Here is an 18,897-nt window from a genome sequence, read left to right as displayed (position 1 = left end):
GTCAAAAGGTCAATGGTCAACTCAAAGTCAAACTTCTAAAATCAATTTTCATCTGAAAAATCATCACTTTTCGTCTTATTAACTTGAAAATTAAACAGCAATTACATAGTGCATCACTGAATTTGGAAACCAACTATTTTGAGGTCAAAGGGTCAAAGGTCAACTCTAGATCAAACTTCTAAAATCATCCATTTTCATCTGAAAAATCGTCACTTTTTATCCTTTAACCCGAGCTTTGATCAAGATCGTCAGTTTTAATCTTGATGAAATGGACAATTTGATGGATCGATGGCAACCTTTTTTGGGGGGGGGGGAGGGGTGGGATTTTGCAAGTCTCATGCTATGCATGCCGTCTTTTTGTTTTTTTTTCATTTATATAGTTGCTTCATTGTAATTTATTGGCATGGTTGTGACTATCTCATTCCTTGAATGATTTGAATGTCATGCGTCATTCCTCGTACTTGAACGACTACTTTTATAGATCGAGTATTCTTCAGATTTGCCCCTGAACTGTGGAATTCTCACCTTTTCAAATTTGAACAATCTCATAAATTAGCATTTTAAAATCTCCCCTAAAAACACAGCTCCTTACAGTTGTTTATTTTTATGTTTTACTTTTTGTACCTCTTCTTTTGTAAAGTTATTTTAGATTTGCTTCTTCTTGAAGAATGCGGTGTATTAAATTGATTGATTACTATAAGGCCAGTTTATTTAATTTTGCAAAGATTTTACTCTTTTGGTATCTGTACTTTGCAGGTGTGGCAGATTTCGCTACAAACCCCATTGGCAATCCTGTTTCTCATGTCTGTGGCCGGCCTCGCTTGGGGTTACGGCCTTAACATCGCACCAAAACAGAGTCTCTTCATCTCTGCATGCCTCTCACTGTCAAGCACGCCACTTGTTTCAAAATTCCTGTCGGGCCATGCTCGGCCACACCGTGAAGGTAGGCCACATCTCGAGATGCTTCCAGTCCCTTGTGGCCTATTTTGCATTTGAGGATCAACTCCATGCAATGCAAAAATTGGGTTTAAGCAATTGGTTCACCTCTGTCTGTCTGTCCTGTCTACAACCATCAGTTTACAATCGTGGACAACTTCACTTCATTTGAATGGTATATTTGAACACAAATCGGAGCATGAATCGGAAAACAAACTCATACTTTAACAGTACTTTGGCCCTGAATTTGTCCCAAGTGTTACTCACGATGAGGGACCCAAAAAATCTAATAATATGTCGAATAAAAATTATTAGTAAGGTTTAATAAAGCCCGTCAGCACACACGGTGCACGCCTCCATAAAAATAGCGTTGTTTTTGAGACAGCCCCATATTGCGGTTAAACACTCCGTGAACATGTGACTAATCATCTCATTCTGATATAACCTTGGTAGAGGTTGTCATGGATATGAGGTGTCGAGTTATTATTTTATTCGTGCATTGATTGTGTGTTTCCTAATCATGCTGTTCATCTTTTAAGAGTGCTTTAAATGCGCGGGTCCGTATCGGCCCATTACCGCATTTTGTCACAAGTTGTGACCACAGTGCGGTCATTCTTGTTAGTCGTTGTGTGCTGTTAAATGGCAAAGGATTTCCCGATGCCTTGTTGTCCCTTGTCACACCATGCGATGCATTGTGCAGATGAACCCGACTACGGCACTTTGCTCTTGGGCATGCTGGTTATGCAAGACATGGAAATGAGTCTTATAATCGCGCTTATGCCGACCGTCACTCAGGCCAGACGTGCAAGCACAGACAGGTATGTCACTATTTGTGCACAGTGAGGCTGAATTTACAATGACGTGGTGTCTCTGTAACGTCAGCAAGTGCGCTTTCCTTTACATGTTACCACAGTTCCCTGCAAGAGCTGCTAAGGGTGTGCTGGCTCGTGGGTCGCGTATTGCTGTCACTGATCGTCACATCATTGTTCTGTTTGATCTTCCGCCATTACCTGTTGGTTCCTCTTCTGCGAAAACTCCATAATGCACCACGAAGCCAAGAACTTATCACTGTCGGACTCATCTCGATTATCTTCCTTTTTCTCACAGTGCGTTTGATTGCCGTCTCTTTGGTTCGGTGATCAGGCCGCATTTGTTGAGCAGCCTGTTCTCAACCGAGTGTTTTAACATTGATTTGTATTTGTAGAATTATTTATAAGGACATCTTGTCTCACCTTGAGATTGCCTGTGGACCTTTTCTTAGGTCACAGATGCATTGCACATATCTATGGAGCTAGGCTGTTTCTTGGCTGGAATGCTCGTCTCCTCGCAGACTGTCATTCCTATCGCGGAGATAACCAGCTCCCTTGAGCCAATCCATGACTTTCTGGGCACAATCTTCTTCGCTTCGATTGGTAGAGTTGGTTTTTGTGTACAATCAGACTGGATCTATGAGCTATGAAATGCTTTTAATTATTTTGTTTGTCTTTGGGCCCAGCGATTTGCATTTTCTCAAACTCCACTCACTTTGTCAGATTTCTTTGGGTTTATATCTATCGTTCTCTACAGGACTGCACGTGTTCCCAACTTTTGTCCTTTACGAGTTTTCCATCCTACTCTTCCTCACTCTTTTTGTCGTCACTCTGAAGGTATCTCTCACCTCTGCATAAGCACCAATTACACACAACACTCACATGCAAGGTGCCGATGGATCGAAACAATTGTTGCTGGCATGTGTGCTGTTTTTGACTTGAAGAGACTTCGGGCCTATACCACCTACGTTTCCTCCTCAATATCTTCCCCGCACCCCGTCTCTCCCATGCTGTTGTCCATGTGACAGTTTTTTGTCGCTGTGTTGGTGCTCACCTTGCTACTTCCCAGGAACTGCCAGTACACGCGTTGGCTTCTGGCATCAGGCCTTGCTCAGGTCAGCGAGTTTTCCTTCGTGCTGGGCAGCCGTGCTCGACGGACTGGCATAATTTCCCGAGAGGTAAGCAGTAGGTACAGACGGATTCATACTACACATCCAAAGGCATATTCCTGAATAACTGCGGCTCGACCATCATTTGATTGCTTGTTTTATTTCCCCAATTTAATAGTCTGCAGAACTTAAATGACCAGCAATCGAAATGTTGAATCCTTGTTCTGCTGATTCTAGTGCCTCTTTGTAGAATACTGGTATTGGAGGATTTGATGGTTATGACAGTTTTCAGTGGTCAAACATTGAAAGGCAAGTGCAGGGCACTTTCTTCTTAGCATGGCATACCTGTGCCATCGACACACCGGTGCATATGGAGAAAATTCAACTTTTAGAGGTCGTGCCAAGAACGAAGGATTGGCCATACACCAGAATTGCACGGCATAAATATTATAGTCTCAGTAATCTGTTACCTCGTCTCCTTGCTTCATTTTTCATATTTGTTCATGATGCTGGCGATAGCTCGCCTACTCTCCGTGAAGGACACGGTGGGATCTTTAACTTCGATCAACTGATGCTGGCAGATGGGACACACAGCTTAACATCCATCCGAGGCACGGCGTACTTTGCGATGCAACACCTTGCCTGCAAAGCACAAATCCGACAATTTATAGTCAGGTTGGGAATCAAATCCAGGCTGGACAGCTCAAAGCTGAATACGTCACCTCTGTACCATCCTGTCGGATTCTGGAGCCACTTAACAATCATTATTATCATATATGATCTTTCACTTTCCCTTGGTGCAGGGCATCAGGGAATCTAGGCAAAGCCATGTACCATTCTACAACTGGATAACTGTTGACATTATTAGAATCTCTCCTTCCCATGTTGTTTTTTCAGGTTTACCTGCTCATCTTGAGCGTGACTACATTGAGCCTCCTGCTGGCTCCTGTCCTCTGGAGGTTGGCATTGGCACGTTGCCTGCCACCGGCAAAGTCTATCTCTGTCTAATGACTGGCACTCACTCGGAGGGGGCACAGACTTCCTTTTTGTCAAAACAAAAGGCTTTGGATGCGGATGTCATCATGCACAGACCTTTTTAACCATCAATGCACAAAGCTGAACAAGGTTTTGTACAATTTGATGGGGCTCGAATACCTCGAATATGCTGTTTTATTTTGTAAAATAGTGAAATTATTTTTATGGCACACCCCCCGGGTCGCCCTTTTTAGCCGATGCGTAATATGACGCCAAATGTATGCATTTGCAAGATTATTTGGCCTCTGTGCATTTCCTTCTACTCATTCCTTTCTTTATTTAGTGTTCATTTTTTGGTTTCATTTTGCATTGGTCGAGTTATTGTCTCATGCCAAGTGTGTCTTTCTTTTGTTCTATACGCCTGCAACTCACAGGTCAGGTTTATGAATTTCTTCTTTGTACATCATGATAACCTTGTTGTTAGCATTGTATGTATTAATACGCTGAGTAATTTGCGGCCTATATGCCTTTATTTTGACTACTTTGCACTCCTGTGGGCTTGTGTGAATATGGCAGAGGGTTATTATTAATTATATATGAGTCTTAAGCTATTGGATGTTATTAATTACCCCGTGCACGCACGTCAAGCAATTGGTCACTTTTTCTGTTTTTTCTGTTCGCAACCAGTTTATGATTGAGGGACTACTTGATTTAAATTGAATGTTGTATTTTGAACACTAATCAGAACTAATTTGATATATGTGGGAAAATTACATGCCCAGATCAGGAATCGAACCATGGTCCTCTGGAAAATCGTACCAGTGCTCTGCCATCTGAACTATCTGGGCGACCCTGACTGAGCATGCAATTTTCCACACATGATTGCCACTCACTCTTTTTTTTTTCGTATACAAGATCGAGGCTCGTGCAAGAGCTAACCTTAAATCGCATAAAAACAAACTGACACATAAAACATATGATAAAGGGAGCGGGAGACAAGATGGGGAGAGAGAGGGAAGCACACAAGTACAAAAGTAGAGAACAGGGACATCGGGAGATCTGTGGGAGGGAGAGGGTTTGGGAGGAAGAAGCATGGGAAGGGTGAGGAGGGAAGGGTGGGAGAGGTATAAAACACATGGACACTGCTCGGACTTCCAGGAAAGAAGTCGGTATTTCAAAAAATGGATCTGGGGTGAATAAACGGGGGTAGAAAAGATCAAGGTTTTGGATGGGGGAAGATAAGAGATGGTGGTGAACAGCTGTTTTAAAAACCTGGAGGGAGGAGTGGGATTGAAGAGAGTGAGGGAGTTTGTTCCAGAGGCGGGAGAAAAGAGGAATGAAAGAGTGAAGGTGAGCAAAGTGTCTTGATTTTGGCAGTTTCACCATAAGAGGTTGCTGGCAGATCTTGTGCGATCTGTAGGAATATTTGGGGGCCAGAGCACAGACAGAGCTGGGGGAGCTAGGCCGGAGAGTAGTCGGTAGAAGACAAAAACACCACCAACCTGCCTGCGGTGAGTGAGTGAAAGGCCCTCGGAGATAGCGTCATCGCAGGAGATTCCAATGATTCTGAAAGCTTTGGTTTCAACAGCGTGAAGCCGAGCTAGGTGTGAGGCAGGAGCACCGGCCCAGAGGGGAGAACAGTATTCCATTGAGCTGCGGATGAAAGCCTTGTATGCGGTGAGGAGCTCAGATGTTCCAAGGAAGGACTTCACACGACGGAGGATGCCCAGTCGGCGACTAGCTTTGGAGGCCAACTTGGAAATGTGGTTTTCCCAGGAAAGATCATGGCAGATAGTGAGAGCCAAAATCTTGAGTGACAGAACTTCTTGGAGAGGATTGTTGAGAAAGTAGATAGGATGGTTGTCCAGTTTCACGAGCCTCGATTCAGTATTAAAAAAAAAAAGAAAAAAAAAGTCAGTCTTTTCAGAGAGATATAGTAAGAGTGTGAGATTTTTTTTCAGGATTGAAGGACATGTTCTACTTGTTTGACCAGTCTGTGAATTTGTCCCGGTCTGCAGAGAGTGAGGAGGCTGCTGCCTGCCGATCTGAGGGATGAGGTATGGAGCGGCAGAGAGTGGAGTCATCAGCAAAGAGATAGAGAGGATTTTCGAGAGAGTCGGAGAGATCATTGATGAAGACCAGAAAAATGCTCCAAAAAATGACCAAAAAAATGCTCTTTCTGTCAATGCTTAACTTTGCCCCCAGTGGTATTTATAATAGAGGACATGGATTTGTCTCCCCATTGGAAGAAGACTCTCTCTCGTGTTCAGGCCGTTGGTGCTCCTATGGTTGGCAGCGAGTGCTCCGGACAGTCTGCCCGTCTGTCCATCCTTACGTACATACGTTAACATTTGACTAAAACATATTCTCACAAATAACCCAACCGACATGGACCGAATTTGGTACGATACATCAGAACAGTCAGGTCTAATGGGGAAGTGCTCCCCATCCGGATCCGCCCCCCATGAAGAGGCTGAAAAGGGGGGTTTCACCTCAAATTCAGGTAATTTATTTTAAAATGTTTGCAGAAACCGGGGGATATAGCAGTCAGTCCCCCATGGGGTTATTTATTTATTTTACTCTGCCTGTCTCGTCGTCAAGCTAAATAGAAAATCATTCCCAACAAGAAACCTACTGTTTTTAAGTATGTCGTAAAGGACAAACAACAGGCATGAATAACGAATGAAACGTGTTATATCAAGTGGTGTATAAGCATCAACAGTGGTAAACTTGTAAAGTTTCTTTTTTTACGACCTTTAAGATCTTAATTTTATTTCAATTGAATTATACACTTGCACACTATGGAACATAAGTCACCTTTTGGCACTTTTAAAAACTTTTCTTTTAGCAGTATTTGGACAAAACACAGCATTTTACATCATCAAGACCAATCAAAATTGCCACTCCCAGACCTCGCGCATGTCCTTTTTTTCTCAGTATTGTGTGGGGCAATGTGTTCTATTACCTCTCGTTGTTTATTGTTTTGATTATTTATTTGTAGTTAATGAGGTTTACTTGAATTGAAAGATGCTTCTGATTATTTGATTAATGAATGAAAAAGAGGAGGGTAGTGGGTTTGCATTGTGCACTATGGGAAGAAATAAAGTTTGATTCATTCATCCTGTTCATCAAAGATCATCATAGCTTTAGTTTCATTGCGGTATACGTTCTCATTTAGCTAAATCCATCTTATAATTGAGGTTAGTGGATTTTGTTTTTATGGAAGCACATCTGCACTTGACCATAACAATGCCGTTTTGATGTTAATGACGGTCATTGTTCTCTTGGCTCTTTTATATATTGCTTGTACTGCTAAGCCGTGATAGTGACGTGGCCTTAACTGTTTCAAATGCAAGCACAATTTTTTGCCGTTGTAATTTTGCGTTTAAAAGCATACAGTGGGTTATTTTGCCAATTTGTCTAATACGAAATAAACCCCTGGTTTAAAAATAAATAATAGGTTTCCCACCTTTTTAACCTCGCTCACCCACGCGACCTCACTTTCATGAACGCGATGAAGGGAAGCAGTGGGTGTCGTTTAGTCCAACATGTTGGAACATGTATGACTGGATATTCAATCGTAACTTGAGAGAGAAGTTTCGGACTTTATGCACTGGATTGGCTGGATCTGCTTACTTGGAGGATTAATTTGAAAATGACAGTGCCAGGTGCTAATGTCCCTGCTCTTTATTTAATACTTGCAAGCCCGTGGCCCACTTTCTTTTGAGTTGTTTGTAGCTTTCATTGGCTCACTTGGAACATAGTTCCGGGGAGCTTGTGCGATGGAGCATCGTCCATCCGTCAGTCCGTAAACACTTGCAACTTCTTCAAGAAACCGCTGATGGGATTGCGACGAAACTTGGCACAAATGACATTTGGTATGTTGCAACTCAAGTTTGTTCACCCACAGCATGAACAAGCGTTACGCCTAGGTCCCCCGTCGTTGAAGTGATGTGAGTTGACAAAGTGGAAGACGCAAGGCGGCCATCTTGGATTTTGACGTGGCGACCCAATTTTCAATAGCGTTCTTCCTTATGCCTAGATACACCCACACACCAGATTAGAAGTTGGTACTTCGCTTATTTTTCAAGATATTCCACTCACAAGGTTCAGACATACATGGCCATCTTGGATTTTGACGTGGGTTGCACCCACACACCGAATTCGAATGCGGTCCTTCGCTTACACACGGACGGACACACAGATGGAGGGGAAAACCATAGTCCCCCTTTTGCTCCGCGGTGCGACGGGGGACAAAAAATGCCTTCTTCAGGGAACAAGTAATGGCAGCAATGTACGTAAATTAAGCCTTGAAAGTTGATGCAAACAATTCCTACAGGTGTCCCAACCTCTGCTGATTACTTGATTGCAAACCCCCCGTCTGTATAAAAGCAGTATTGGAACAGACTGTTATTACACCCTCTGAAGCATTATTTGGACAATATTGCACTGCAGGAAGTGGTATATTGGAAACTGGAGGAAACTGACAGGAAGAGGTCTGGCAGACCCAAAGCCACAACAGAATCAGAAGACAAGTCTCTGAGGGTCAACAGCTTGCGTGATAGGCGGCTCACAGGACAACAGCTTCAAGCACAGCTTAACACTGGTCGAAGTAAGCAAGTCTCAGTTTCAACTGTGAAGAGAAGTCTTCGAGCTGCAGGTTTGACAGGTCGAGTGGCAGTAAGAAAGCCATTGCTAAGATGGCAAAATAAGAAAAAGAGGCTTGCCTGGGCCATGAAGTACCGCCAGTGGACTACTGAAGACTGGAAGAAAGTCTTATGGACCGATGAATCAAAATTTGAAATCTTTGGTTCATCACGCAGGGTTTTTGTATGCTGTCGAGTAGGTGAAAGGATGGTTCCTCAGTGTGTGACACCAACTGACAAACATGGAGGAGGAAGCGTGATGGTCTGGGGCTCTTTTGCTGGATCCAGTCGGCGACTTGCACAGAGTGACTGGCACCCTGAACCAAAAGGGCAACCACAGCATTTTGCAGCGCCATGCAATACCCTCTGGTAAACGCCGAGGTGGTCAGGGGTTCATCCTACAGCAAGATAATGGCCCTAAACACACCTCCAGGCTTTGTCAAAACTACCTTCGAGGAAAAGAACAAGACGGTAGGCTTCAAATCATGGAATGGCCAGCACAGTCTCCAGACTTAAACCCCATCGAGCTGGTTTGGGATGAACTGGACAGAAGGGTGAAAGCAAAGCAACCTACAAGTGCAACACATTTGTGGGAACTTCTGCAACAGTGTTGGGAAGAACTTCCCGAACAATATTTGATTTCCATTGTAGAAAGAATGCCACGAGTGTGTTTGGCGGTTATATCTGCAAAAGGTGGCTACTTTGCTGAGTCAAAAATTTAAATTAAATTTTGTTAAACAAAATGATTCTATGATTTCTTTTTTATCTCCAATTGTTTATTTGTTCTATGCTTAATTTCAGAGTACATTGAGACATTAAACTGCGTAAATTTCAATAAAAACTGGAAAAATTGAGGTGTTCTAAAATTTTTGACCGGTAGTGTATATGCTGCCCTGTCTTCTAGCAACCATTGAAATTGGTTTAAAATACCATGGTACTGTTTAAAATACCTTTAGTTGGTGTAGTATACTGCTTTATTTACAAGGTGAGCGCCCAGGGGTATTGCTCCTATTTTTATATTTTGAAATTCTAAGAATGGGGAAACAGGTACAGTGAGACTTTACTGATGTCACTTGCCCTGGAGCCAATCGGCAGCATCTTTGCGACTTGTCACCAAGCCACACAAAGCATAGCTCATGCACGCTTTGCCTGGGCATTTATTGACATGAATAATGAAAACAGTTTTGTCCAAGTCAAAAAAAAACATTTGACACTGCACTGCCCATGTTGTCGGTGATTAATACGCTACCATTTTGAATTTTGTGTGACCAGTTGTTTAGGAGGATATGCAAAACTTTCACACATACATTGAATCTTATTATACAAGATTTAGAGCTTGGAAGGTTGGTACGGATTGTCAAAATCACAATGTATAGTTAGTCCACTCCCGTAACCTTATGTAAAGCACAAATCGAAATATCAGACAGAACAAACAGGTAGAACACCACCAGCTCATGTCATCTCCCATTCATACCCTTGTTCTTTTCTACCCCCATTACTCTCTTACTTATAGGATTTGTACTTGTAATCTCTGTTATCTCGCTCTTCCAGGAGCCTAAATGAGCCATTCCCCTCCCTTCCTCCCTCCCTAGATATCGGACAAAAAAATAAAAATATGGCATGTCATTTATAATATGACATAATTGGGCAGATCCTCTACGAAATTCACGTTTGATGATGTTCGACGTTCGGCCATTTATGTGTCACCTGCCTTTGAGGCTCTTAAAGACCCACAATTTGACACTTCTTTGCTGAACATGGATTCATGAACATGGATTCTGGAACATGGATTCATGGATGGATTCATGAACATGGAACATGGATGGAACATGAATTTGAATTTGACACAATTTGACAACTTTACTACATGGAAACGGTGTCATAGTGCTGGCACGAGGGATCCTCGTGTTGAAGCGAACATTTTCCATGACACGTGGAATCATTGGTATAACTCGGACGGGGTTTGAACCACCGATCTCCCAGACTCATTGTAACAACGAGTCTGGTTTCCTGTTCTTCGAAATCGTATCAACTAAGTTTGCTATTAAGGCCAAGATTATACATGTTGGAACCCACTGTTCCGGTGGTTATAAGTCGACTGATTATGATCATTTTGAATGCATGGTTTAGTTCTGTTGTGTTAACGTGTCTTGTTTATAATTTCCCTTGGTGGTGATTTCACTTGGTGAAACCCCCTCCCTCCAGAATCCCACTCCACACCTTCCTCAAATACCTCCCACGTCCTCCTGCCCAACCCCTTCCCCTCCCTCATCCCACCTCCTCCCCGCCTCCTTCCGGTCTCCCACTCATTCCCCTCCCTTCCTCCCATGTTCTCCAACCCCACCCCTCCCTCCTCCCACTACTCCTGCCACACCAACCCCCTCCCTCCCTCCGGACTGCCACACCATGCCTTCCCCACCGCCTCCCGTCTCCTGACATCTCGCAACACCTATGGGAGAAACTGGCAGCACACATGTTTTACCTTTAGGACATGCGATACCTCGTGTTGGTCAACTACTACTTATGGTTCATTAAACTTGATAAGCTGGATGACATGTGGTCATCCACCATAATTTGCATGATCAAGGCTTATTTTGCATGATATGACATATAGTGGGGGTACTGTGCATGGGTAATTTTTTCTTTCATTTCAAATTGATGCAAAAGTTTCGTTTTCAGTACCAATTTGAAGGTAAGGGCCTATAGAACAATTTTGGTTCGAGTGTCAAGCACTCAGATCAAAAATGGGGCTTCTGGGGACGTGGGGGGTTCCCGACCACCCCCCCCCCCCCCCCCCACCGGCCTATGCGAAATATGGAAACTGTTATAACTTTTGATTGGATGATCCGATCTGAACATATGAGGTATGTATGGATTCAGGATCAGGAGTAGCAACTTGTATTTCAAACATATTGCCCATAGAAGCAATAATTTTGCCGGTATCGGCGCATATCCACAAAAAAATGACCAAGGGTCATAGGCCCGGTAAGCTGAAACATGTTTTTTTTTTAAATAAACTGGACAATTATACTCGGACCCAATGATATAGTGACATTTTTATTTATCTTTTAACTGTACTACAATATGGTGGTGAGTAACTGCTTAGACCAGGGGTTCCCAACCTTTTTTGTGTTATGGCCCCCTTGGCTCCCAGAGCACATCCCCAGCACCCCCTCCCTTTCGTGAGGGTCGAGCGGCAGAGCGCGTGTAAGCAGGCTAGGGGGATTTGGGGACATGCCCCCCAGAAAATTCTTGATTTCTCGATGCTCTGTAGTGCATTCTGAGAGGTGTTTTTTCCTTTAATTGGCTATTTTGTTTGTATGAAAATTATTACACAGAAAATGAGGAATTCCAAGTAGCCAACATGAACATTTAGTTCCATAGGTTTTTTTCTGTTCCTTACTGGCTCCCAACTACATCATTTTTGGAAGAAGCAAACAAAGCAACGTCGCTCGAATGATGCACGTTTCCTATGAGATTTTAATATTATCAGTAGCAACACTATGGACAGCATAAAATAGAACTGTCACACAAGAAAACAGTATGAAAAGGTTCCAAGTCAAGAATATGTGAAAACTAAAAACCTCTGTTGTGTCTGTATTTAACGCAGTGTGTTATAATCTCACAAAAAGAAACTTAATTCGACAACAACTCAGGTAATCAAAACTAGGGACACGGTGCATGCGCCGTAAAGGTGAATTAAAAACTCAATTGGATGGCTGAAATTGCATTTTAGCTACCAATTGGGGGTATCCGTGGGTGAGTCACAGTCAGGGCACAGCGGAGGTCATCTTCCATGTGGAGCCGATTACGCTGTTTCAATTTGATATTCAACAGCGTGGAAAACCCCGCTTCGCAGAGATAGGTAGACGAGAATGGCAGAAGCACCCGGATAGCTATCTGGCTGATATTAGGGTAGCGACCCATTCCCACCCAAAACTCTGTCGAGCTCTTCTCTTCGAATGTGTCTTTGGCAAATGAATCGTTTCAGAGATCCAGGAATTCATCCTGCATTGCCTCCGGCATGCTCTCCACGCAAAGGTCGACGGAAAAAGGATTCCTCACAATTTTTGCCTCATTGTCGTCTAAATCAGGGAAATACTTATGAAATTCTAGCTCCAGTGACTGCAGATGCTCAAGAATGTCATTTTTCAGTTTGGGATCAAGCTCTTTCCCCATGCTGTCTTGCAATTCAGACATTCTTTCGAACATAGCAATGTTTCCTGTGTTCACTTTCCTGCACCAGTTTTGGAGCTTGGCAACAAATCCTCTGATGATGGTGGAAAAGAATAATATTAGTCGCTCTTCCTTGGAGCTTGAGGTTCAGCTGGTTCTGCTGCTCGAAAATGTCAGCAAGATAAGCAAGTCGTTCGTTCCACAATTCTTCATCGTAATGCTGCAGGAGGTCATGTTTCCCTTGAAGATTCAAGAAATGTTTGACTTCCGCACGAAGTTCAAAGACGCGGTTCAGAACATTCCCTTTCGAAAGCCAGCGTACAGCAGTATAGTACAGCAACGTTTCATGTTCCGTGTTCATGTCTTTGCACAGCTCCTTGAACATTCGGGTGTTGAGAGCCCCTGCCTTGATGTAGTTAACAATCTTGATTATGACTTCAAGAACTTTCTTCAATGAGAGAGGGAGAGTCTTACAAGCCAGGGCGTAGCGATGAATCATACAGTGGGTTCCTTTCGCTTGTGGTGCCAGCATCTTCACTTTTGCTTGGAATCTGGATTTGGAACCAAGCATGGCAGGAGCACCATCAGTACAGACACCGCATACATTCTCCCACTGAATTCCTCCCGCATCGAAGAACAACTTCATTTTTTCCATGATGTCGTTAGCTTTTGCCGTTGTTTCCAGGGCACTGCAGAACAAGAATTCTTCCTTGATATCATCTCCCTTGACATAGCGAACGAATGCCAGTAGCTGGGAGCAGGAACTAACATCGGTCGATTCATCAAGTTGAAAAGAAAACAAGCCGAAAGGCACCGCCTTAATCTCATTGATGATCTGTTGTTTCACATCTTCCGACATGTCATGGATACGACGCTGCACTGTGTTATTCGATAAAGACACCTGTTCAACTTTGCGAGCCTCTGCCTTGCCGAGAACCCGTTCGACAATGAGGAGGGTGCAAGGCTTGATGAGTGTCTCCCCAATCGAGTGGGGTTTTTTCTTCTTTGCAATTTCAAGAGAAACTTCATAAGAAGCCTGGACAGTTGCTACATTTTGTTGTTGAAAAGCTCCTCCCTCATCCAACTTCTGTCGCTTTAAATTTCTTTCATGCCGCTTGAAAAATTTGGGATCCTGCTTTGGGAACCCCCAGGTTGGGAACCACAGGCTTAGACAATTGCTTGAATAACTCCTTGAACAATAGTTTTAATAAGAAAGTGGCTAACAAATCGACCATATATACATGTCAGTATTGGAAATTGTTCTGGTCCAGCTACTTCTCGCATTTGCACTTGCACAGACGTGTGCACTTCAACTTTGCCCTCATGCACTTGCACAGAGCGCAGGTACTTATGCAAGTGCACTTCACATCCAGGTGGAATACATCCTTGGAGAGGGGCAGCGAGGTCCAAATGGGAAGCAGCTTGCCGTCCTCTTCCTTCCACCCATGATTAGTGGGGTTGTTGACAGGCATCATGGACCTTTGGGCTGTTGTCCAGATGCTTGCTTGGAAGACACTCCTTTTGAGATGTTGATCCAAAGCATCACTCGTTGGGGGAATTCTCTCCCCGTCCCTAGTCTTCTATGAGAACACCCTCATTCGGACGAGGTCAACGTTTGACTCATTGGAGTACAGCCTCCAGATAAAGTTCGTTGCCACTTCTTTCAACCTTGGCGATGTTTGGAATGGAGTGTCGACGATAGTTGCAAATTCGCCCATGAGGAGGAAAAATTCCACAAAAAAAACATTTATATGAGTGCTTGACACTCAAACCAAAATTGTTCTATAGGCCCTTACCTTCAAATTGGTACTGAAAACGAAACTTTTTCATCAATTTGAAATGAAAAGAAAAAAATTACCCATGCACGGCCCCCCACTATATAGGTATAGCAACAGTCCATGGCCCGACTGGCCCGTGGACTAGGAGACATCTCGATGTATTAAGTGGGGAAACCGGAGCTTAAGTTGTTTACGTGTCTTCACACGAGGAGTGAAGCTATGGTAATTAGATAGGTTTTCCCTTTGTTTTAGGTGTTAAGATTAGTTTTCCCCCAGTATGTGATTGCCCTCGGTGGTTTTTCCCTATGTTTTTACAATTACAACAAGGCCGGCCATAAAACCATCCATTAACCAACCATAACTGACATAATTGCCAACAGAACCCTGAACATTTCTGATCGGCAACTAAGCCCCGCCTCCAAAGAAGATCGTAACCGGCAGGCCACGCCCCGGAGGTTCATGATTGGTCGGTGTGACGTCAGAGCGAGAAGCTTTGAGCAGGAGGAAGAAGTCGCTCTCTTGGTCGCTTTTGTCTCTGGCCCTCGGCTGTGGCTGGCTCGTGTGCTCTTGTGAGGAGACTTTTCGGAGCTTTTGTGTGAACTTTTACAATGTTGGAGGATGGGGTGTTATTGGTAGGTGGTGCTCTTCGGGGGAGCTGAGTGTTACGGATTCGTCACTTCCATTGTTGTGGTTTTCATCCACTGTGAACATTTTTGATTCCATGTACTATTATTGTTGTCGTTTGAGGGAAATATAGATTACTATTTTCAAAAGGTAAAAACGTTAATGTTTTAAATGAAACCGGAACCGGACGAAGAGGAAGAGGAGGAAGAGAAGGCAGAGCGAGTGAGTCGGACAAGAAGCCTAGTTGCTTCGAGGTCTGGAACGAACGATTGGCGAGCGGGGGTCACGAGTGGGCTTTGGGTTTCCAGGGAAAGGGATTCCTGCGACAGAGTTGTCATCGCTGTGACAGATAACCTGCGTGACAGGTTTTGCGGTCGATTCCGACGAGAGTCATCGGAGTGCCGTTACACCACGAGAACGGGCCGTCAGCCATTTTGACTCGCGCGCTTTGCGCATCGCTCAAGGTTTTTCACTTCGTTTCAACCATTTTCACGGCATTCAGACGTTAATCTGGTGTGCGTGTGTCACGTGACTTTTGAGTGGGAAATCTGTGGTTCGCCGATTTGGAGCCGTGGAATGTCAATACCCGAGGGTGTGATTTCCCAGTCGCCTTGAGGGCACCTTTGCGCAGCTTTGGCAGCGGGACTGTGACTGTCAACCCAACGGGATTCTGGTCTCGATTAGACATCGTTCTGACGATCACTGGAGCGCATTGACTTTGGCTTGATGCCGGAATAGAGACATTGGGGAATGTTCTTGTTTCACTCACTTGGAGCACAGTGAGTTATATTGTACGAAACTGATGGTACCATCATCGGAAGGATATATTTGTTGTACAATTGATTACTATTGTTTTTGTGCTGTTATTCTTGTACTTAATACAATACTTGTTTGTTGGTAAAAATTGGTGTGGTTTCACCATTGATCTAAGATATACAGAATAACACATCTTTCTGCCGTGACTCCTCTCGGGGCTCGGAGGTACACCGTGGCCGGGGTTTGGGGAGGAGCACGTAACATGAGGGCCGCGTTGTGCTCGCTGGCCAGAAATTGAGAGGAGGGCATTTTGGCAGCCACTTCACTGCTCGGTGTGCTTGCATCGTTGATCGGCGCCATTTTGGGGGCTTCGACGCACGGTCCTTTCATCGGCCGTCCTCATCCTGCACTGCCGACCTCACCAGTTCCGACGACCACCAAGCATCAATTTGGGATCAGAGCTGAGTGCCGTCCGGCTAGGGGAATTATATTTTGTTTTATTATCTTTCCCCTTGTCTGTTTTTGTGTCTGAGTGGAGACGTCTCACAGTAAGAAATGTTAGATTCACCTCCGCATTTATTTTATTCTTTGATTCGCGTCATTAAATTCATTATTGTGGCATTTTTCATTTGTTGTGTCGTGTTTCTTTGTTCATAGGTTCAGGAATAAACCAGTGTGGCTTCTGTTCAGGTAAACATCTCACTGCCTTCCGTTCCGCATGCGCCAACAAGTGCCGCCAATTTTTGGCTGCCACCTCAGGAGTAAAAACGATCCGTCATTCATCACCAGTGGTCTTAATCGCTGGGCGACACGACAGTTTTTTGCATCCCGAGAGCAGGTGACTAGTACTCTCTGTTTCTGTCTTGCAGAATGTACACTTGTCCGTCTAGCTCAGTCCCACCATCTTTTGAAATCCATTGGTGTAGTGTCCTTGATCTTGGGCATTTATTATGATTCGTTCGCCATCCCAGTTGAGCTGACCTCTTCTTAGCCATTCCAATGAGCCTTCTTTGTGTATCTACACTCTGTCCAATTATTTTTTGTGTTTTCCTGCTCTTTTGTCATTCTCCCAGTTGTTGGTGTATATTTCTTGATATTTCTTTTTATATTGTTACGTGTGTGGAGGTAGGTAATGAAATACCTTAGTCCAGATAGAATTGTGTAGGTTTAGCACACTCCGTATGCCACGAAGCCACCTCAATGTAAACTAAGTAGACCGAATGTCCATGTAAGCGTTTGTGTGTCTTCGTATGAGGAGCGAAGTAGTGTTAATTAGGTAGGGCATAAGAATAATCCCCAGTGTGTAATTGCCCTGTGATTTTTTCCCTTTGTTCTTTTTCCCTGTTATTTTTCCCTGTGAAAATTCACTCGGCCAGCCATGCCACGAAAAGCTCCATTCACCCACACCACCATAATCGTCGGCAGTACCCAGACATTACGACGACACCCAGCTGAACATTCTAAATGGGCATCAACAATGGCTGTGAGGTCACGCCCCGAATGAGGATTGGTTGAGGAACGATAGGGTGATTGAATCGCGCTTGGTGATTGGTTAGAGTGTGACGTCATCGTGGAACATTCGAGTGCTGGAGCAAAAAGGGCAGCGACTGCCATATTCTCTTTCTCTTTCTCTTTCTCTTTCTCTTTCTCTTTCTCTTTCTCTTTCTCTCTCGTGTGTGTGCTGGGCTTCATCGTGAGCGGTCGCAATTTTCCCTCTCTCTGTTCCGGCATTCGTAACGAGCGGACGCACATTTATTCTCTCTCTCTCTCTCTCTGTTCCGGCCTTTATGACGAGCAGTCGCATTTGCTCTCTCTCTTGCTGGGCTTTTGTTGCAAGCAGTCACGCCATTGTTCTCTCTCTCTGCCTGGGCCATCGGAGGAAGAGGGATTTTGGCTGCCTCGCGCAGACCCGCTGGCTGCTGCGTGACTTTGCGCCATCGGGCGTTTTCCCTCGCAGAGCCTCGTACCCATTCGACGACCATCAGGGTTCGAGGGCCGTTTGAGGGTGCCAGGGAGTACCCACCAACGCACCACACCACACTTTATTTCATTTCTTTCTCCCTGTGTCTGTATTTGTGTCCGCTCGTTTAGGAATTATAGTGTTTACCGCACTGTTCATTTCTTTATTGCCTGCATTATTTTCATTGAATCCTTATTTGTTGCATTTTCAAGTTCTTATCTTGTCCGTTTATTTGTTCGTGGTTTCGGATAAACTCTTGTCATGTCCGTCCGTTCAAATAAGACCTAGGGACCTCCGTTTCCCTCGCGGGCCATAAAGAGATAACATGGCCTTATTTTGGGGTATACACCTTGGAGTTAAAGCTCGTTTTGGCCATCTGTCACCCTGAGGTCTTCACTACAGGGAAGACGCAACAATAAATTTATTTTGTCTTTTTTGCAATTGTTGGGGCTGTATTTGTTGCTGTTTCGTTTTCCTGCGTGGCATCTTCTATTTGCACCTGTTTTTGGAATTTTTTTGCAAGGTGAGTGAGGGATACTTTTTCAGGTTTGTTGTGTACATGTTTGTTTACAAATTGCATCTGATAGTCTGTTGGGCATTTCACATACTCAGCTGGTCCTACACTTGTCGCTCTGTGCACCTGGTTGAGTTCCATCAGGCTAGAGTCCCTGTATAGAGAGAGTTACGACAACCCGGAATTAGAAGCCGTTTTGTTTCCATTGTTTGCGCCACGCACTAGTGCACTGCCCGCTAGTGTGGATACATTGTGCGTAACCTAGTACAAAATTTGAGTGCCTACATTGTGTAATTTGTGATTTGCACCGTGCCCCTCGCTTTTGATATGATTTTCTCTTAGTCCAAGATAAGAATCGGATTTTGTTTATTGCAATAATCTTTGTTCAGAAATGTAGTTTTATGTGGGGAGGAGAGGGAGGAGAGGGAGGAGAGGGGGAAAAGGAATAAAAGGGAAAGAGGGGACAGGAAGTGCCTATGATTTTCTGGACTACCTTGCTCTCTTGCGTCTTACTTTCTTGACTAGCATGCATGCACACAAAGCCGACAATGTGAACATTTTCAAATCTCTGTTAAAGACTCATTTATTTGAAAATGCCTACATCTGATTATATC

The 18,897-nt window shown here is 44.1% G+C and overlaps 1 protein-coding gene across 7 annotated transcripts in view; it reads left to right on the top strand.

Moving 5' to 3' along the window:
* SLC9D1 (solute carrier family 9 member D1) overlaps window positions 1-7,309 on the top strand; it is a 47,850-nt gene extending 40,541 nt beyond the window's left edge. For 4 of the 7 annotated variants that reach the window (XM_068124409.2, XM_078783226.1, XM_078783227.1 and 1 more), the window contains exons 8-14: window positions 757-943; window positions 1,637-1,754; window positions 1,850-2,042; window positions 2,198-2,348; window positions 2,503-2,582; window positions 2,774-2,923; window positions 3,752-7,309. In XM_068124409.2, the coding sequence (XP_067980510.2) occupies window positions 757-943; window positions 1,637-1,754; window positions 1,850-2,042; window positions 2,198-2,348; window positions 2,503-2,582; window positions 2,774-2,923; window positions 3,752-3,862 (990 nt within the window). In that variant the 3' untranslated portion in view covers window positions 3,863-7,309. The remainder of the gene's footprint in view (window positions 1-756; window positions 944-1,636; window positions 1,755-1,849; window positions 2,043-2,197; window positions 2,349-2,502; window positions 2,583-2,773; window positions 2,924-3,751) is intronic. The other 3 variants (XM_068124407.2, XM_068124408.2, XM_068124411.2) reach the window with 2 other exon arrangements.
* The last annotated feature ends 11,588 nt before the right edge of the window (window positions 7,310-18,897 follow it).

The sequence above is a fragment of the Myxine glutinosa genome, chromosome 8 (genome assembly GCF_964187855.1).
Source record: "Myxine glutinosa chromosome 8, kmMyxGlut1.1, whole genome shotgun sequence".
Classification (NCBI taxonomy): Eukaryota; Metazoa; Chordata; class Myxini; order Myxiniformes; family Myxinidae; genus Myxine; species Myxine glutinosa.
This window is presented reverse-complemented; position numbering and strand designations above follow the sequence as displayed.